Here is a 22,487-nt window from a genome sequence, read left to right on the forward strand (position 1 = left end):
CTTCGGCCTAAAGCGGACAATACTAACTGGAGAAGGATCGGGCTGTTACAATTTGGTATCAGAGCTGGACTCCCTCTAGTACGGTGTGTGGTGCGAGGACGCACCAGGCGGAAGCTGGTGGGCTTGTCATGACCCAGGGATGGGGTTGGGACATGCTTGTTCAACCAGCTACGCACTGGGGTGGAAACTTCGTGTCCCACATCGGAAACGGGAAGAAAAGATTTGGGCCATATATGTGGGAGCCTTCCTCACCTGGTCAGCGCGCTTTTGGGAATGAAACCTCCCAAGGGACAAATCCGTGAGGCCCATGGGCCAAAGCGGACAATACTAACTGGAGAAGGATCAGGCTGTTACAAATTTGGTATCAGAGCTGCTCCGCGTGCAACCTTGAACGATGGTGGGGCAAACCTCAGCGAGGACGCTGAGTCCCATAAGGGGGGTGGATTGTAACACCCTAGGCAAATCCCACATCGACAAAACACGGGAGAGATGCTGGGTTCATAAGATGGAGGTTCCTAACCCCTATTGACGCGTTTTAAAACCGTGAGGGCTTCGGCCTAAAGCAGACAATACTAACTGGAGAAGGATCGGGCTGTTACATTGGTTCTTCCACCTGGGTTTTCCTATTTCAGTCCTTTTATCATGTTTTTCTTTATTCTTCATCTATATTTCTTGTAAATACCATCATGAGTGAGTAATTTCTTTAGATTTCAGAGTTGGGAAATATGTCTTAGATTAATTTGTGGATTTGGACTGGGTATTTCCTTATTTTATATGAATATGAGTTTTGATTCCTTCCTTGTGTGCTTGATTTACTTGCCTAATGTTGGTACCCATTGGGTATTGTGTTAATCTTTGATTGAAGGACCGAAAGGTGAAAGTCATTGATGGGTAATCATGTATTGGAACTTAAAATCACCTAGATTTAGAAATAAACTAGGACTTTAAGAGGAATTAATTATTGGTTACAAAACTTAATGGGTTTTAAATTAATCAAATACATACGAAAGTAGGTTTGGTTATTTTAGAATACACTTTGATTTGCTTGAAAAAGATATCAAAAGGATTTAGAATCAATTTCCTTCAAACTCTATTTTTCCCTAAAAATTGGAATGCCCAAGACAAATCCCAATTAATTTATGCATAAACCCCCAACTCTGGAATCACTTTTACCATAATTAGACTTTCGTTTAAATTACCCATTGTTAATTTTAGTTTAATTGCGAACTAGAATTAAAATTTATTTGTTTGCTCTTTACCCATTTCAATTAGATTAATCAATTTACCTTGCTCATTTACATTTACCATTTATTCATTAATCATTAGCCCAAATAATCGCTTCATTCATAGTTTAGTAATCAAACAGCAAATCCTCGTGGGAACGACACTTGATTCATCACTTTATTACTTGAGACGACCCGTATACTTGCGGAATTAGTCACATCATGATTCACGTTGATTTCATCATTAAATATACATATTGTGTCATAATTTCATGATAGATTAGGTATTGGTAAGAGTTTCTCAAAGTGCAGATATGTTAGTCGCAACGTTCACATTTCCCTCACTGCACACCCAGCTGAGTTCCATATTCTTGCACATTACAGTCGCATAATTTTAAGAAGTGCATGCAGGGATGCAAAAATAATTTCGTACAAGCATGCCTGTTTAACCTTTGAATGGAAATAGAAGTGCAAACACAGGATGATTTTTCTTTTTCAATTTTATTTTTGAAATAACTAAATATAATTTACTTGTACAAATTTTTATTAAAACTCGGATCCCATTTGTATCCAACAAGAAAAGGAATCCTTTTTCAAGAATTGCATTTCATTTTTATTTATGGATTTAACCATGAATTATTCAAACAACCTATTGTCTGCTAAGTAGATATGGACAGAGAAACACTCTTGAAAATTGACTGGCCTTCCATTTCCATCATCCTATATCTCCAACTCAATAGTTTATTAAATCCAAAGAGATGTGGACAGATTCCATATATAGATTGGAAAGTCAAGTCCAACAAGGGAGTACATTAATAATCTTCTCTTATTTGCTCCTCATATTTTTCTTGATCTTGACAACACTTTTAACGTTACTTGAAAATTTGTATTCATCTGTTCAACTCCCAAATTTTACAAGCTATGTTTGACCACTTCGCCAATTTAATTAGTCCTACTTTTGGAGAGTTTTTTTATTTTTTGTGCAATCTTTTGACCAACTGAACCTATAAGGGGCACCAACATTTGCTTCATGTACAGCACAGCCTGCAAGTTCAAAACTCAAGCACTCACCACCCGTAAAACAGAGAAAAAGTCCCTTTCTTTTTACACTTCAACATTGGTTTTGCTCAATCCTTGGCAATGGAATATCAATATATAATTGGAGGAATTCTAGCTTTTATTTTGGGGTTTGTACTGTGGCATAGATCGACAGGAATGAAGAAAACTAAGGAATCAAGGGAAAATGTCAGAGATGAAGTTGTGAAGAGCTCAGAACAAGTGTTATGCCAGTCGGAGAATGCCACGAATACTGATATTATTATAGTTGGAGCAGGTGTTGCTGGGTCAGCTCTTGCTTACACTCTTGGCAAGGTGAATCTAATCTTCTCTCCCTACTTTAGATGGCAATGTATAACAGGATAAAAATTCACAAAATTAGCGACCCATCAGGCAGATATTAACATTCAAACCAAGTTTACAGTAAATAATAATAATAATAATAATCTCCTTTCCTTCCTTCAACTTGCAGGATGGACGGAGAGTGCATGTGATTGAAAGAGACCTCACTCTGCCTGACAGAATTGTTGGAGAACTTCTGCAACCTGGGGGTTACCTAAAATTAATTGAGTTGGGCCTTGAAGGTGAGTACGATATTATTATTATCATTATAATCTTTTATGGATTGTTGAATCAGTGTGAATTCCATCAATCTTTCCGTCTTGGTCATCTGTCATTCAACTTTTGCTCTAATTCTTAACATGCATGCTTGTTGCAGATTGTGTAGAAGAAATCGATGCTCAACAGGTATTTGGATATGCTCTTTACAAAAATGGGAAAAGTACTAAACTATCATACCCCTTGCAAAACTTCGATCAAGATGTGGCTGGAAGAAGTTTTCACAACGGACGTTTCATTCAAAGAATGCGTGAAAAAGCTGCATCTTTACCTAAGTAATAATCTTCTTTCTCCCACAGTTACTTCCTTCACTTTGCCATGCCTTTCATGTTCCAAATTATTGAATTCATGCTGCATAATTAAGAACATCACTTTATTACTTTCAACAGCTCATACATGTTCCCTTATTTTCATTGTAGTGTAAGACTGGAGGAAGGGACAGTAACATCCCTACTTGAAGTGGAGGGGATAGTCAAGGGTGTGCAGTACAAAACTAAAATTGGTCAAGAACTTACTACTTATGCTCCACTCACAATAGTATGCGATGGATGCTTCTCAAATTTGCGACGCTCTCTCTGCAATCCTAAGGTAAAGATTATGTTTCAACTAGGAAACAAAAACTTCTTTCTGAACTTCGTTGATAGATTCCTAAATGTGTAGGTGTTTTCTATTTCATGGGTTTTAAGTGAAATTTGGAAACTTTGTGTTTATACAGGTTGATATCCCCTCTTGTTTTGTGGCATTGATCCTAGAGAATTGTGAACTTCCATACCCAAATCACGGACATGTTATTCTGGCAGACCCTTCACCAATCTTGTTCTATCGTATTAGTAGCTCTGAAATTCGATGCTTGGTTGACATACCTGGCCAAAAACTACCTTCCATTTCAAATGGCGAAATGGCCAACTATTTGAAAACTGTGGTGGCTCCCCAGGTATTCAAAGTTCTCTAGGCATGCTAATGCTTTTTTTTTTTTTTCATTTTGGCATTGATACGTATAGATAATAGTGCTAAGGAGCTCATAAAAATAACTCGATTTATGATGCTTTGAACTTTTTAATATGAAATTTGACGTGCATTTGACAAGTCATTTATCTTTTAATCTTTAGGATAATCAAGAGCTTTTATATGTGTTTCAGACTCCCCAAGAGCTACGTGATGCATTTGATTTTGCAATTAACAAAGGAAACATAAGAACAATGCCTAATAGAAGCATGCCTGCTGCTCCTTATCCCACTCCTGGTGCTCTTCTGTTAGGGGATGCATTTAACATGAGACACCCTTTAACAGGAGGAGGAATGACAGTTGCGCTATCTGATATTGTTGTATTGAGGAATCTTCTGAGGCCTTTCCATGATCTAAGCAATGTATATTCCCTTTGCAAGTATCTTGAGTCTTTCTACACTCTACGCAAGGTGATTAAATGATTTTTCACAAGTTACATATGAGCATTGTTTTTATAATTTCTAGACTTAAATTATTTAGGATCTAGTTTGGATAAACAATAGGGTAGTACTCTTGGCCACAACGGTGAGATTAAAATTGGTGCTAACCCTTCATATCCACTTCCATTCAGCCTGTGGCATCTACCATAAATACTTTGGCTGGAGCCTTGTACAAGGTTTTTAGTGCATCAACTGATCCTGCAAGAAATGAAATGCGCGAAGCATGTTTTGACTATTTGACTCTTGGTGGTGTATTTTCGAATGGACCTATTGCTTTACTCTCTGGTCTAAATCCTCGTCCATTGAAATTGGTTCTCCATTTCTTTGCGGTGGCTATCTATGGCATCAGCCGCTTAATAGTTCCATTTCCTTCAATTCCACGCATGTGGATTGGAGCACGCATGTGGATTGGAGCTAGAATGATCTCGGTGTGTATTGCCAATAGTACTTTCGATGATTTCCTATATTTAAAATGACTTCCATTAATATATACTTAAAGTTCTAATTTCTATCATATTCTTTTCTTTCTTTAGGTTGCATTAAGAATCATTTTCCCTATCATAAAGGCAGAAGGAGTTCGACAAATGTTCTTCCCTACAATGCTCACGCATTACAGATGTCAGGTTGTTTGAGAACAAGAAATGCAAAGATTTGAAATCAAAGAAAGTTGGTAGCAGTGCATCTTGCTTTTGGAGATAACCTAAGGATTTAGGAGATCAACTACGCTACGTAAATTTTTACATTAGATTCCTAACATATTTTCTTTGGCTGGAGCACATATAAATGTAATTACTTCATATTTTACTAATGAATTTTAGTTTAGTGATTTTATACTCATCTTTAGGACTATCAGATCTCGAGTCCAGTTGCAATCAGAGTCAAATACAAAAGAAAAATCCTCATTTTTTGAAATATTGTAAATTATTTGTGCTTTCAAAATTTATTGGACTGTACTAGTTTATTACGTAATTATTTCATGCATATTTGAATGGATCAACCTACTTGGAACTTGTATACATTTGAATATTATTAGCTTTTTGGACTCGTGATTTAATTTTTTTACATATTTTTCTATATATATATTATAGTGTTATCATAGTATCACAAATATTACGTTTAATTATTTAAATTGAAATATTAATTTTAATTTCATTTTAATTAATTATATAAATAAAAATATTATCAATTTAAGAAATATTATTTTTTATTCGATCATATTTTTCTGAAAACTATTTGTCATATTATTAGCATATAATATTAGCTTAATTATAAACTTGAATTAATATAATAAAAAATATATATAACAATAAGTTTTAAAAATATAAATAGGTGAAGATGTTTAAAAATTAAAATAAATTAATGATAAATGCAAATATTCTCAATAAATTAAATTCGTTCAAATTCTATTATTTTATCTTTTAAAAAAAATAAGTTAGTTTTGAGTATGTTTTATTTTATTTTTAATATTTTAAAATAATGTTAATTTACGTAATGAGATTGCATAGCTGGATTAATGCAAAAGAAAATTATTTATAAAATGTATTTTTGTTAATTTAGCGCATTACTATAATAAAATTTTCATTTTCATTAAAATGATATCTTGAAATTTTATATTGTCGTATTGTTTAGTATAAATAACTTTAAAACCTATTTAATATGTTATTTATTTAATATATTTAACAAGTATTTTATTTTTTAAAATTATAGATTATATTATATATTTATAAGTACATTATTAATTAAAATGCAAATATAAATTTAATCATGCATTTTTTATTATTTCATAACAATATAAGAATACTTTAAAGTATTCAATTTTTTTTCTTTTTTCCAAATATGTAGCTACAACGTAAGTGGAATCTTCTTTTTTTTCTTTTTTTTTTTTTTTTGCAAATTCTGAAATAATGATGAATATTAAATGTAAGTATTTTTTTTTTAAATAGGATTCATAATAAAATTTTAATTTATATTAATTAATATTTTAGTAGATAATATAAATTTATAAGGATATTTTAGTCAATTTAAAAGTTCTCCCCCTCATTTGTCCTTTCATTCATATATTTATATATCTATGTATATATTATAGATTAATTGTATTTTTTATTTTTCATGTATTAGTTTCTTATTTTAGTTAATTTCTTTTTATAAAGTTTTATATTTATTTGAAATTAAGTAGAAATAGGACTAAGAATTTTAAATTTATATAAATATTAAAATTAATTTAAATAATAAAAATATATAATATAATTAATTTGAAAAATGAATGGCATTTTTGGCAAATCCTTACACCACTTTGTTTAAAAACTCCAAACAAGTCTTACATGCCTAAATGTTTGTCTAGGCTTGGAATTTGTACACAATTCAAAATTTAATTTCATCATTAATTGTTACAAGATGTATAATGCGATCAAAACACAACAAGCATGGTCTATTTGACATTGTTGCTATTGCCGCTGTTGAGAAATATTTTTTTTTAAACATATGAGTTAAAGAGTACTAAAAATAATCTATTAAATTTGATAAGTTTTAGTAATTATGACACAATAATAACAAAATAGTTGTTTTCAAATTTTTTTTCAACATCTAAAGTAGTTTTTCTTTTTTTTTTTCTTAAATTTTTTTCGCTTTAGGTTGCGTTAGGAATCATTTTCCTTACCGTAAAGGCAGAAGACAAATGTTCTTCCCCACAATCCTCACGCATTGCTAATCTCAAGTTGTTTGAGAACAAGAAATGCAAAGATTTGAAATCAAAGAAAGTTGGTAGCGGTGCATCTTGTTTTTGGAGATAACCTAACGATTTAGGAGATGAACTAAGCCATGTGAATTTCATATTAGATTGCTAACAGATTTTCTTTGGCTAGAACACATGTAAATGTATTTACCCTATATTTTATGAACGAGTTTTAGTTCAATGATTTTGTACTCATCTTTGACACTGTGAACTCTTGAGTTTGAGTTGCAGTTGGAGTCAAATGCAAAAGAAAATCCACGTTTTTTGAAATATTATAAATTGTTTGTGCTACGTGAATGGGTCAACATCTATGAACTTGTATACATTTGAATATAACTCAAATTTTAATTCTTTTAGGGGAGAGAGTCAATCAGACTTCCAACACTTTCCTTATATTTAGACTAATTAAACATGCCCTTATGGATGATAGTAAAACGATTCAATAGCCCTGATTCTCCAAATTCAACTCAATTCACAATGTTCACTAAACCATTAATTTATCTTCATTGTATCAAATACTTGAATACAAAATAAGGTTTGCAAGCCATACACCACTTAGTTTTACAAACTCCATATTAGTTTGCATGCCAAAATGTTTGTCTAGACTGGGAATTTGTACACAATTCAAAATTTAATTACATCATTAATTGTTGCAAGGTCTACAATACAACCATAATACAACATTAAGGGCCTGTCTGACATTGCCGCCATAGCTGCTGTTGAGAAAAATATTTTTTAAATATATTAGTTAAAGAGTATTAAAAATGATCTAAAATCAAATTATTAGATCACTAAAATAACAAAATAATTTTTTCAAACTATTTTTTTCAACAGCATCTAAAATGATTTTGGCCTCAAATCGCAATGATTTCCTATTATTTAGAAACCATGCCATGAATATTGTTGATATTGACATAATGATTGGCAAGGAATGGGTACTTTATTTCAAAAAAAAAAAAAAAAAAGAAACTCTTGGTTTCTTTGGGCTGTCTTACGCTAGCATTTCTCTTATGGCACATTCAGCCGAGTTTCATGTTCCTGTACATTACAGATTAATTTCATTGCTAACCTTGTAATGCCCTCACCAAAGGTAGTTCGTACATTTTACTGTTCTGACGACTAATGTCTGTTCGGATAGTTAAAATGTCTGGAACTACACCTAGACTATAGTGAGGAGGCATAAATTGAAGAAATAAATGTTAAGAAAATATAGAAAAAATGTAGAGAAAAAAATAAATTAAAGTTTAGAGAATTTATAAATTGATACAAAAATAATAAAAATAATCCAATGAGCACCATGAAAGGCATTTTGGTCATTTCACTCCTAGAGGTGAATTTTGACTTAAATGTCAAATTAAAATTTGGAAATAGAATCATTAACATAAAACAATTATATGAATTTGAATTTAGAAAATGGGAAGAGAAAGAAAAGAAAAGGAAAGAAAAGAAAAGAAAGGAAAATAAAAAGACTTATGGCATTTAAAAAAAATGGAAAAGGCTTATGACATAAAATAAAAATAAGGTACAATAAAAATATGTATATAAATAGACATAAGAAGACAAATCCCACCAACAAAGTCTTCTTCTTCCTCTTCTCTTTCTCTCTTTGAACTGGCTGCCATGGTGTTCTTTTCCACCATTTTTGCTCAAGCTTTGAGCTTGATTCCTCCCTCATTTACCCATCAAAACCCATAGCTCACTTCACAAAAAATTTAGCCCACACCATAAGGAAGCTTTAAATACCCATAAGAAGAAGAAAGGTTAAAGTTTGAAGCGGGTCACAAGAGGTTAGTGCCTAATCTTCCTTTCTTCCTTTATTAATCCTTGAGTTAAGGTTAAAATGAAGTGAAATTTGTAAGAAACTAAAAGAAATAGGTGAGTTATGAGGGGAGTGAATTTTTGGTACCCATGGTGAGTGATGGTTTTTGATGACTATGATGTATATAAAGTGATTTACTGATGTTGGTTGATGCATTTATAAGTATTATAAGTTGATTTACATTGAGATTTTATGAGGTTGAAATTGTGAGTTAGGGTTTGGCCTAACTTTGGTATTTTTATATTATACCATGCAATTGGGATTGTTGAGATGTGTTGATGATATTTAGAAGTGCCTTGAATGTCAAATTGAAGCAAGGAAGTTGGAGGAGAAATGAATTATTGGAAGTGCTATTTTCTGCAGGTTGTGTTTGTTGAGGGCAGTGTACATTTTAGGCCATAAATGAAATTGTGCGACCCCAATTGGTATGAGGCCAATTGGAGGTGAAACTAGACCCAAAATAGCCCATATTCTATGAAGAAATGATGCCCAAATTCTGTCCAAAACTTGACCTAAATACTGCCTAAATTCGGATTACCCTGCAACCCAACCCAGGAAATGACCAAATGAACAATACGTATTCATTTGGTTATAACTCTCTCTATACTAGTCCAAATGACCTAAACTTTCACCCATGGAAAGTTTAGACATAGGGCTACACTTTTCATGAAGGCCACTTAACCCAGTTTTGCCTTTAACCAATTCAAATTGGTAGCACAAGTTGGGTCACTGAAACTGCCAACCCAGAAAATGACCAAATGAATAGTACGTGTTCATTTGGTCATAACTCTCTCTATGCTATTCCAAATGACCTGAAATTTCACCCATGGAAAGTTTAGACATAGGGCTACACTTTTCATGAAGACCTTTTAACCCAGTTTTGCCTTTAACCAATTCAAATTGTTAGCAAAAGTTGGGTCACTGAAACTGCCAACCCAGAAAATGTCCCAAAATACTATTCCTTTGGTATTTTAACCATAACTTGAGTTCTATAACCCAAAATTCAGTGATTCAAAAACTAAAATTCAAGTTTAAAGATAGAGGGGCAATTGTTATAAAGGAATTGTGATTAAATAAACATCCCAACCTTGTCAAATTCCTAGATAAAGATAACACATCAACATGAACCTAAAGAAAGGTTCATGGGAAAAATGCTATATATGATAATTAAAATACTCATAAGGAGAATCAAATATAAAAAATGATATGAATATGTAAATTGGGACTAATGTCCTATTAATATGAAATTAATGGTACCAATGAACAGTACTAGAAAATAGTAATAGTGAACAGTGCTAAATTAATTAAAAATTTTTGATTGCCCATAGTATACCTAGACTTTTTTATTTAGTTTGGATAAATTGGTATACCAATTAGGGACTACAAATAGCAGTACTGCCTATTGAGAAAATCATGAACTGACAATATATGTCTGGTATGATTGTTCTACAGGCTATATGCCTACTTACTGGCCATTGTGCCTACTTTATTTCTGGCTTTACAAGCCTGACAGCGAGTCTCGTGCCCGACAGTTGGTCTCGTGCCTGACAGACGTATTCTGGATAGACATATGGCTGTCTAACCAGTATACACCCGTGCATCCAGCCTTTATAAATTTGTTATAGGTTTCTTGGGCACTGATAAAAATTAATTAAGACTTAAAATACAATAAGTAATCATAAAAGATCCCGATAATGTTAATTGTTTCCAAAGAGCAAGAAAAATATAAAAGACCAAGAAATTATGAGTTGCATATATTATTTCAAATTATTAAATTAATGTTATTATAAATTATGCACCACTAAGCGTTATGCTTAGCGCGTTGGTTTTCCATTGCGTAGGTACTAGAGAGATCGGTCCAGAAATGACAGCGTGCACCACCACCACCGGTAGTGCAGCGTGAGCTCTGATCAAATCTGCCATTGTCCAGAGCCACCTCACCGGTCTTTTGTATTTTGATAGGGCCCATGTATAGACTAGTATTTTGGTTCATTATGTTTAGTCATGATGTAATTACTAGTTTATGATGTATTTCATTTTGGACTTGAAATGAAAACTTATAATTTATTATCTATGAATTTCCATATGAATGTAATAGATGACACTTCATTTTGAAATCTCATAAATAGTTGTGAATGATATGATAAAAGAGAAAATGATATGGAAATATGTGAGATGACTATGAATATGTTAACAGGTGACAGTGGAAACCGTCAGATGCTAATAAAACAGAGGAGGATCTGTCCAGGTCTCCACAGAAATAAGATTAAAAAAAAATTCTACACATAAATTACCTGATTTGAATGACAATAAAATTTACAATAGACATGAAAAGACAAGATAGGGTGCTCCGGCACCGAATGTGGCTCTTCTTGCTCGGCTATACAATAGACGGGTAAGGGGCGTCACAAACCTCCTCCAGCTGCATATCTCCAGAACGTTCCACTCTCTCTTTATTCTCTTTATTTCAGCTCTTCCCTCTTTTTTCTGCAATGCGCTCTAGCTTAGTTGTTTTGGGCCTGGATCCATAGCTTCCGGACTCCTTCCTATACTGCTATCAGATATTAACAAAGAAACACTCTTGAAATTGACTGGCCTTCCATTATCATCATCCCATAACTCCAAGTCAAATAGTCAATAGTTTAATATACTTCTTCTGCTAGAGTCCAACAAAGAAGTAGTTTAATAATCTTCACTTATTTTTCTTGATCTTGACAACACTTTTGACCTTACCTGAAAATTTCTACTCATCTGTTCAACTCCTAAATTTTACAAGCTATATTTGACCCCTTGATCGATTTAATTAGTCCTACTTTTGGAGAGTTATTTTGTGTACAATCTTTTGACCAACTGAACCTATAAGAGGCGCCAACAATGGCTTCATGTACAACCTAGCCTGCAAGTTGAAGACTCAAGTACTCATCACCACTAAAACAGAGAAAAAGTCCCCTTCTTTTTACATTTCAACGTTGGTTTTGCTCAATCCTTGGCAAAGGAATAACAATATGTAATAGGAGGAATTCTAGCTTCTGTTTTGGGGTTTGTACTGGTAAATAGATCAAGAGGAATGAAGAAAACTAAAGAAGCAAAGGAAAATATGAGGGATGAAGTTGTGAAGAGCTCAGAACAAGTGTTATGCCAGTCGGAAAATGCCACTAATGCTGATATTATTATAGTTGGAGCAGGTGTTGCTGGGTCTGCTCTTGCTTACACTCTTGGCAAGGTGAATCTAATCTTCTCCCTCTACTTTAGATGGCAATATATAATAAGACGAATGCTCACAAAACTAGCTACCCCATCGGGCAGTTTAACCTCTTTTCCTTCCTTCAATTGTAGGATGGACGGAGAGTGCATGTGATTGAAAGGGACCTGACTCTGCCTGACAGAATTGTTGGAGAACTTCTGCAACCTGGGGGTTACCTGAAATTAATTGAGTTGGGCCTTGAAGGTGAATAAGAAATTTCTATAATCTTTTATGGATTGTTGAATCTGTATGAATTCCATCAGTCCTTCTGTCTGAGTCTACTATTATTGAACTTTTTCTCTAATTCTTAACATGTATGCTTGGTTGCAGATTGTGTAGAAGAAATTGATGCTCAACATGTATTTGGATATGCTCTTTACAAAAATGGGAGAAGCACTAAACTATCATATCCCTTGCAAAGATCAGATCCAGATGTGGCTGGAAGAAGTTTTCACAACGGACGTTTCATTCAAAAAATGCGTGAAAAAGCTGCAACTTTACCCAAGTAATAATCTTCATTTACCCCGAAGTTACTTCTTTCACTTTGCTATGCCTTTCATGTTCAAAATCTTTTAATTCGTGCTGCATAATTAATAGCATCATTTTATTGCCTTTAATAGTTAATATGTTCCCTGATTTTCTTTGCAGTGTAAGACTGGAGGAAGGGACAGTAACATCCCTACTAGAAGTAAAGGGGACAATCAAGGGTGTGCAATACAAAACTAAAATTGGTCAACAACTTACCGCTTCTGCTCCACTTACAATATTACGCGATGGTTGTTTTTCAAATTTGCGACGGTCTCTTTGTAATCCTAAGGTAATGATTATGTTTCAACCTGGAAACGAAAACTTCTATGAATCCAATTGGCTTCTCTATGAACGTCACTGATAGATGCGAAATTGGGTAGCTGTTTTCTTTTTCATGAGTTTGAAGTGAAGTTTGGAAACTTTGGGTTTTTACAGGTTGATATCCCCTCCTGTCTTGTGGCATTGATCTTAGAGAATTGCGAGCTTCCATACCCAAATCACGGACATGTAATTCTGGCAGACCCTTCACCAATCTTGTTCTATCGTATTAGTAGCTCTGAAATTCGATGCTTGGTTGACATACCTGGCCAAAATCTACCATCCATTTCAAATGGGTAAATGGCCAAATACTTGAAAACTGTGGTGGCTCCCCAGGTATTCTTAGTTTTCTGGGCATGCTAATTTTTATTTTTATTTTATTTTATTTATTCATTTATTTATTTATTTTTAATTTTTCTTTTTCGCATTTTGGCTTTGATACTTGTAGTTTGTAGTGCTAAGGGGGATTATAGAAATGACTCGATTTAATAAGCATTGGACCGTCATTTATCTTTGAATCTTTAGACTAATCTAAGAACTTTTATATATGTTTCAGATTCCCCAAGAGCTACGTGATGCATTTGTTTTTGCAATTAAAAAAGAAAACATAAGAACGATGCCTAATAGAAGCATGCCTGCTGCTCCTCATCCCACTCCAGGTGCTCTTTTGTTAGGGGATGCATTTAACATGAGACATCCTTTAACAGGAGGAGGAATGACTGTTGCCCTATCTGATATAGTCATATTAAGGAATCTTCTAAGGCCTTTGCATGATCTGAGCGATGCATTTTCCCTTTGCAAGTATCTTGAATCCTTCTACACACTACGCAAAGTGAGTAAATGATTTTCACTTAGTTGCATATGAGAACTAAATTTATAATTTCTAGATTTAAATTCTTTAGAATCTAGTTTGGATAAACAATATGGTGGTATACTTGCCACAACAATGAAACTAAAATTGGTGCTAACCCTATATATCCATTTCATTTCAGCCTGTGGCATCTACTATAAATACTCTGGCTGGAGCCTTATACAAAGTATTTAGTGCATCAACTGATCCTGCAAGGAATGAAATGCGTCAAGCATGTTTTGACTATTTGAGCCTTGGAGGTGAATTTTCAAATGGACCTATCGCTTTACTCTCTGGACTAAATCCTCATCCGTTGAATTTGGTTCTCCATTTTTTTGCTGTGGCTATCTTTGGTGTTGGCCGCTTAATAGTTCCACTTCCATCAATTCCACGCTTTTTGATTGGGGCTAGAATGATCTCGGTGCGTATAGCTAACAATAATTTCAATGACTTCATAATTATATTTTAAATGACTTCAAAGTTCTTATCTCTATCACATTTCTTTTACTTTTTTTCAGGTTGCATCAAGAATCATTTTTCCCATCATAAAGGCAGAAGGAGTTCGACAAATGTTCTTCCCTATAACCCTAACACATTGAAGATCTCAAGTTGTTTGAGAATAGGAAATGCAAAGATTTAAAATCGGTGAAAGTTGGTGGCAGTTCATTTTTTCTTTAGATAAGTTAACGATTTAGGAGATGAGCTAAGTAGTGTAAATTTTATTTGAGATTCCTAACAAATTATCTTTGGTTAGAAACGAAAGTTTCACATGTAATTTAACCACACTTTTCTTGAAATATTTTTAATTATTTGTGCGTGCTCCTCTATTGTTTCCAAAATTTGGAATTTCACCATGTATTGTGTTGGTTTGTGTTTCCATAAGACAGTGTTCCTTGATCCGTGTTTCACCATGGCACATACAACAAGTATGGGCATGAGATATGCTAATTTTTATAATTCGCGACATAGCAAATGTAACGGCCCAGCCCACTAGTGATATTGTCCGCTCTGGGCCGAAGCCCTCACGGTTTTAAAATGCGTCAATAGGGGTTACGAACTGTCAACTTATGAACCCAGCATCTCTTCCGTGTTTTGTCGATGTGGGATTTGCCTAGGGTGTTACAATCCACCCCCCTTATGGGACTCAGGGTCCTCGCTGAGGTTTGCGCCACCATCGTTCAAGGTTGCACGCGGAGCGGCTCTGATACCACAAATGTAATGGCCTGGCCCACTAGTGATATTGTCCGCTCTGGGCCGAAGCCCTCACGGTTTTAAAATGCGTCAATAGGGGTTACGAACTGTCAACTTATGAACCCAGCATCTCTCCCGTGTTTTGTCGATGTTACACCCTAGGAAAATCCCACATCGACAAAACATGGGAGAGATGCTGGGTTCATAAGTTGATAGTTCGTAACCCCTATTGACGCGTTTTAAAACCGTGAGGGCTTCGGCCCAGAGAGGACAATATCACTAGGGCCGGGCCATTACATTTGTGGTATCAGAGCTGGACTCCCTCTAGTACGATGTGTGGTGCGAGGATGCACCAGGCGGAAGCTGGTGGGCTTGTCACGACCCAGGGATACAGTTGGGACGTGCTTGTTCAACCAGCTACGCACTGGGGTGGAAACTTCGTGTCCCACATCGGAAACGGGAAGGAAAGATTTGGGCCATATATGTGGGAGCCTTCCTCACCTGGTCAGCGCGCTTTTGGGAATGAAACCTCCTAAGGGACAAATCCGTGAGGCCCATGGGCCAAAGCGGACAATACTAACTGGAGAAGGATCGGGCTGTTACAGCAGACGATGGACTTAATGGATGCACCATATATGCTAAAACATATCACTCAATGCACATGAATCAAGTGCGTGTAAAATCATTTAATTCAAATCTACCTAATTTATAAAATTTAAACTACATCACATGCATATAAAATTCAAATAATAAAAGCAAATGGAATTATTAATAACTCAAATTTGCTTTGATTTAAATTTTAATTTATTGTAATAAATCTTATTTCATAGACTAATGATTAGAAAAAAATAATAAGTATCTCATCTTTTATAAAATTTGACAATTTAAGCATTTCGATACATCGACATGTGGCAAGTAGAAAACAAAATCAAGTACTTTAAATTGTCAACAAATCCAGTCAAAACGAGTTGTCGTATAAAAGTATGAACACCAGACTCAAAAATTCCACTTGCCCAATCATCAAACGACTTGTCATTTACAAATCAACGTTAGTTCACTTTAATTGATATTGCCTTCCATGAATGGCATATCGTACCGTGACAAAGACAAAATGCTTGGTCACGGTACAATGACAAAGACAAAATGATAGGATCTTGTTTTTGTTTATATTTTTTTTCCCTCTTTTGGGTATTGTTCTATCGATATTCATGGATTTGTCTTTGCTTGATAAGCTTTTATGGGGTTTTAGCATTTTTTAGTTTGCTGCAAATGCAATATGTTACATTGCTCAAGATTTCTTGATAAAAAATAAGTCAGGAGTTGGTCATTCGAGATCCCACATGGATGGTTGTTGACAGCATGTATGTGTGATATAAATCTTAGCAGGCTTTGATTAAATTACTATGATTTTGTCAAATAATGTGTGCTTCTATCCTATGTCTATATTCATTGTAAAGTTGTCAAAAAGAATGGAGAAATTTTTCAAATCAGTCAATTAGGGAAGAAATTTTACAATACCAGGACGAACCAAAAAGCATATTTTCAAAGTTCAGGTTTTCAACCCATTGATTCATGCAATTTTTTTTTAATTTTTCATTTATTGTTATTTTCATATGAAAATTATCAAAAACATTTGTACAAAAAAAAATTATGGAAAAAATATTTTTGGACTCCTTACAATATTCTTATTTTTCTAACTTGAAAATTTTATTTGTATTGCGGAAATAAATTGGGCATTAAAAAATGTGATTTTATTGTATTTTACTTCTAAAGGCATCCAAAAATTAAAAAAAAAATTATTTTTGAGTTTCTCATAATATTTTTATTTTTCTAACGTAATTCTTTTTATTTATTTGTGAAGCATGAATAATTTGAGCATAAAAAATATTATTGTTTTTCATGCAAAAAAAAAAATTGATATGAAAAAAATAAAAATATTATTGGAAAAATCAAAAATAATTTTTTTCCCCAGTACTCTAGTTTGATAAAAGTTTCTGTGGTTTGTTGGTGCTAGTGGAGGGCTGTTACTTCAGGATCCCACATTGTTGCGGACAGCGCGTGTTCCCTCAGTATCCCAAATCAGTTACAGACAATGTGTGTATGCCTTCCCTATTGCAAAAAAGAAAATTAAAAAAAAAAGGTCAGGAGTTTGAAGGTTGTTTGATAATTTAGGCTGCAGTGTGTCCAATTGCAAATTCCCTGCAAGAAGAGGAATGATTAACAACATAAGAAATACAAAGAGATTTTGTATATTGGTATAGTATGGATAAAAATCCGATCCAAATGGAAAGTAATCGAGATCTTAAAATCCGGATTAGATTAGAACATGAGGTGTTCAGTTAGGACATAATATGTTCATATAAAACATGAGGTGTTCGTTCAGGACATGAAATGTTCGATTAGAACACAAGGTGCTCGGTCTGGAACTACATTCAGATAAGACAGGGTGTTTGGACAATGAGCAAGAAGTTCGGATGAAATATAGGATGCTCAAACAAAATAGGGTGTTCGATTAGAAGTTCGATGCATCCTGATAGGATGTGCTAAGTTCCTACCGGGAATCTCGCTACACTGTTAGTCACCGCTGCCATTTTTTTCCCCTCGCCGTTCATAGAGATTCTATGCCAGCTAGAACCAATAATTCCTCCCCCATCTCCTGTAGACTTCGAAACATCCTTCCCAGCCACCATTCTCTACAATAAATTTAGGCTTTAACAGGTTAAAAATTTAAAAACAAATTATTAATAAGAATTATCCGTAAGCATAAAGTGATACATAAACCCCACAACCTAAAGTTTTTAACAATACTTTCATACTAATTTACAACATTATTATGCATAATGTCGTTATATGCTGTCATGACATCTAAATACATTGTCTTGATGTTATTTATTGCTTTGTACAAAATGATGTTAATTTTACGATACAATTAGACAAAGCATATCAACTTTATGATATATTTATGCTAGTCCTATATTAGACTCTTCAATTGAAAGTTGAAAGACAAATGGAAAAACCAGTGCTTTGCTTCAACTACATTAGTCATACTCCATTGATTGATTTAATAAGTTCAAACTACATGTTAATTGATTATTATTGTAACACCCTCACCATAGATAGTCCGTACATTTCACTGTTCCGACAACCAATGTCTGTTCGGACAGTCAAAATGTCTGAAACTACGCTTAGACTATAATGAGGAGGCATAAAATGATGAAATAAATGTTAAAAAATTATAGAAAAAAATTTTGAGAAAATAAAATAATAAAAATAATCCGATATGCACCATGAAGGGCATTTTGGTCATTTCAACCCCAGAGGTGAATTTTGATCTAAATGTCAAATTTAAAATTTTGACAAATAAAATAATTAACATAAAATATTTTTGTGAATTTGAATTAGGGAAATGAGGAGAGAAAGAAGAAGAAAAGAAAAGAAAAGAAAAGAAAGGAAAAGAAAAGAAAAATGGATTATGAAAAATCAAAAAAATTTAAAGTACACAAATAGAATATATATATATATATATATATCATAAGATGATAAAACCTACAAACCTTTTCTCTCCATCTCCTTCTTTTTTTTCTCCATTGTGCCGCCACCCTTGGTCTTCATTTCCTCCATTGATATTCAAGCTTCCAAGCTTGATTTCTCAAGCTTAATCCACCCAAAACCCATAGCTCACTTCACAAAAAATTTAGCCCACACCATAAGGAAGCTTTAGATACCCATAAGAAGAAGAAAGGTTGAAGTTTGAAGTGGGTCACAAGAGGTTAGTGCCTAATCTTCCTTTCTTCCTTTATTAATCCTTGAGTTAAGGTTAAAATGAAGTGAAATTTGTAAGAAACTAAAAGAAATAGGTGAGTTATGAGGGGAGTGAATTTTTGGTACCCATGGTGAGTGATGATTTTTGATGACTATGATGTATATAAAGTGATTTAATGATGTTGGTTGATGCATTTATAAGTATTATAAGTTGATTTACATTGAGATTTTATGAGGTTAAAATTATGAGTTAGGGTTTGGCCTAACTTTAGTATTTTTGTATTATACCATGCAATTGGGATTGTTGAGATGTGTTGATGATATTTAGAAGTGCCTTGAATGTCAAATTGAAGCAAGGAAGTTGGAGGAGAAATGAATTATTGGAAGTGCTATTTTTTGCAGGTTGTGTTTGTTGAGGGCAGTGTACATTTTAGGCCATAAATGAAATTGTGTGACCCCAATTGGTATGAGGCCAATTGGAGGTGAAACTAGACCCAAAATAGCCCATATTCTATGAAGAAACCATGCCCAAATTCTGTCCAAAACTTGACCTAAATACTGCCTAAATTCGGATTTCCCTGCACCCAAACCCAGAAAATGACCAAATGGACAGTACGTGTTCATTTGGTCATAACTCTCCCTATACTGGTCCAAATGACCTAAAATATTACCAATGGAAAGTTTAGACATAGGGCTACACTTTTCATGAAGACCACTTAACCCAGTTTTGCCTCTAACCAATTCAAAATGGTAGCACAAATTGGGCCACTGAAACTGCCAACCCAGAAAATGACCAAATGAACAGTACGTGTTCATTTGGTCATAACTCTCTCTATACTGGTCCAAATGACCTAAAATTTCACCCATGGAAAGTTTAGACATAGGGCTACACTTTTCATGAAGACCACTTAACCCAGTTTTGCCTGTAACCAATTCAAATTAGTAGCACACTTTGGGCCACTGAAACTGCCAACCCAGAAAATGACCAAATGAACAGTACATGTTCATTTGGTCATAACTCTCTCTATACTGGTCCAAATGACCTAAAATTTCACCCATGGAAAGTTTAGACATAGGGCTACACTTTTCATGAAGACCACTTAATCTAGTTTTTCCTTTAACTAATTCAAATTGTTAGCACAAGTTGGGTCACTGAAACTGCCAACCCAGAAAATGTCCCAAAATACTATTCCTTTGGTATTTTGACCATAACTTGAGTTCTATAACCCCAAACTCAGTGATTCAAAAACTGAAATTCAAGTTTAAACATAGAGGAGCAATTGTTATAAAGGAATTGTGACTAAATAGACATCCCAACCTAGTCAAATTCCTAGATAAAGATAACACATCAACATGAACCTAAAGAAAGGTTCATGGGAAAAATGTTATATATGATAATTAAAATACTCATAAGGAGAATTAAATATTAAAAATGATATGAATATGTAGATTGGGACTAATGTCCTATTAATATGAAATTAATGGTACCAATGAACAGTACTAGAAAATAGTAATAGTGAACAGTGCTAAATTAATTAAAAATGTTTAATTGCCCATAGTATAGCTAGACTTATTTATTTAGTTTGGATAAATTGGTATACCAATTAGGGACTACAGATAGTAGTACTGCCTACCGAGAAAATCATGAACTGATAATATATGTCTGGTATGATTGTTCTACAGGCTATATGCCTACTTACGGGCCATTGTGCCTACTTTATTTATGGCTTTACAAGCCTGACAGCGGGTCTCGTGCTCGACAGCTGGCCTTGTGCCTGACAAACGTATACTGGATAGACATATGGCTAACCAGTATACACTCGTATATCCAGCTTTTATAATTTGTTATAGGGTTTCTTGGGCACTGATAAAAAAATTAATTAAGACTTAAAATACAATAAGTAATCATAAAAGATCCCGATAATATTAATTATTTCCAAAGAGCAATAAAAATGTAAAAGACCCAAAAATTATGACTTGCATATATTATTTCAAATTATTAAATTATTGTTATTATAAATTATGCACCACTAAGCGTTATGCTTAGCGCATTGGTTTTCCATCGCGTAGGTACTGGAGATCAGCCGCAGCAGCCGCAGCAGCCGCATCAGTAGTGCACTGACAGAGCTCTGATCAGATCTGGCATTGTCCAGAGTCACCTCACCGGTCTTTTGTATTTTGGTAGGGCCTGTAACACCCTAGGCAAATCCCACATCGACAAAACACGGGAGAGATGCTGGGTTTATAAGTTGATGGTTTGTAACCCCTAGTGACGTGTTTTAAAACCGTGAGGACTTCGGTCCAGAGCGGACAATATCACTAATGGGCCGAGCCATTACATTTGTGGTATCAGAGCCGCTCCGCGTGCAACCTTGAACGATGGTGGGGCAAACCTCAGGGAGGACGCTGAGTCCCATAAGGGGGGTGGATTGTAACACCCTAGGCAAATCCCACATCGAGAAAACACGGGAGAGATGCTGGGTTTATAAGTTGATGGTTTGTAATGTAATAGCCCGATCATTCTCCAGTTAGTATTGTCCGCTTTGGCCCATGGGCCTCACGGATTTGTCCCTTGGGAGGTTTCATTCCCAAAAGCGCGCTGACCAGGTGAGGAAGGCTCCCACATATATGGCCCAAATCTTTTCTTCCCATTTCCGATGTGGGACACGAAGTTTCCACCCCAGTGCGTAGCTAGTTGAACAAGCACGTCCCAACCCCATCCCTGGGTCGTGACAAGCCCACCAGCTTCCGCCTGGTGCGTCCTCGCACCACACACCGTACTAGAGGGAGTCCAGCTCTGATACCAAATTGTAACAGCCCGATCATTCTCCAGTTAGTATTGTCCGCTTTGGCCCATGGGTCTCACGGATTTGTCCCTTGGGAGGTTTCATTCCCAAAAGCGCGCTGACCAGGTGAGGAAGGCTCCCACATATATGGCCCAAATCTTTTCTTCCCATTTCCGATGTGGGACACGAAGTTTCCACCCCAGTGCGTAGCTGGTTGAACAAGCACGTCCCAACCCCATCCCTGGGTCGTGACAAGAGCTCAATTAGTAAGAGGCGAAGCAAATCCGTGAGGTGATATGGGTTCGAATCCTAGCTCTGCAGGGCGAAGGGATTGAACTCCACCAAAGCGGACAGTACCGATTTGAGTTGCATCGCCGGCCTCTAGAGGGGTACGCCGGCAAGATGGCCACCCATAGAGGGGCTTGAGCTGGGGCCCACTAAGCCGGGGCCCACTAAGCCGGGGTGTGACATGTAACCCCTAGTGACGCGTTTTAAAACCGTGAGGGCTTCGGCCCAAAGCGGACAATATCACTAGTGGGCCGGGCCATTACAGGGCCCATGTATAGACTAGTATTTTGGTTCATTATGTTTCGTCATGATGTAATTACTAGTTTATGATGTATTTCATTTTGGACTTGTAATTAAACTTTGAGATTGAAATGAAAACTTGTAATTTATTATCTATGAATTTCTATATGAATGCAATAGATAATACTTCATTTTTAGATCTCATAAATAATTGTAAATGATATGATACATGAGAATATGATATGGAAATGTGTGAAATGAATATGGACATGTTAACAGGTGATTAGTGGAACCCGCCAGATGCTAATAAAATAAGGGAGGCTCTGTCCGGGTCTCCACAGAAATAAGATATAAAAAAAAAAAAAAATTCTACACATAGAATACATGT

At 34.9% G+C, this 22,487-nt stretch overlaps 1 protein-coding gene and 1 pseudogene across 1 annotated transcript; both read left to right on the top strand.

The window, feature by feature from the left end:
* Positions 1-2,363: 2,363 nt before the first annotated feature.
* Positions 2,364-4,974, top strand: LOC131173124 (squalene monooxygenase SE1-like). The gene is made up of 8 exons (XM_058134895.1): positions 2,364-2,594; positions 2,752-2,863; positions 2,998-3,172; positions 3,317-3,485; positions 3,613-3,831; positions 4,037-4,312; positions 4,474-4,770; positions 4,876-4,974. The coding sequence occupies exons 1-8, from the start codon at positions 2,364-2,366 to the stop codon at positions 4,972-4,974; spliced, it is 1,578 nt and encodes a 525-aa protein (XP_057990878.1).
* A 6,925-nt stretch (positions 4,975-11,899) lies between these two features.
* Positions 11,900-14,431, top strand: LOC131169057 (squalene monooxygenase SE1-like; annotated as a pseudogene).
* The last annotated feature ends 8,056 nt before the right edge of the window (positions 14,432-22,487 follow it).

The sequence above is a fragment of the Hevea brasiliensis genome, chromosome 14, assembly GCF_030052815.1.
Source record: "Hevea brasiliensis isolate MT/VB/25A 57/8 chromosome 14, ASM3005281v1, whole genome shotgun sequence".
NCBI lineage: Eukaryota > Viridiplantae > Streptophyta > Magnoliopsida > Malpighiales > Euphorbiaceae > Hevea > Hevea brasiliensis.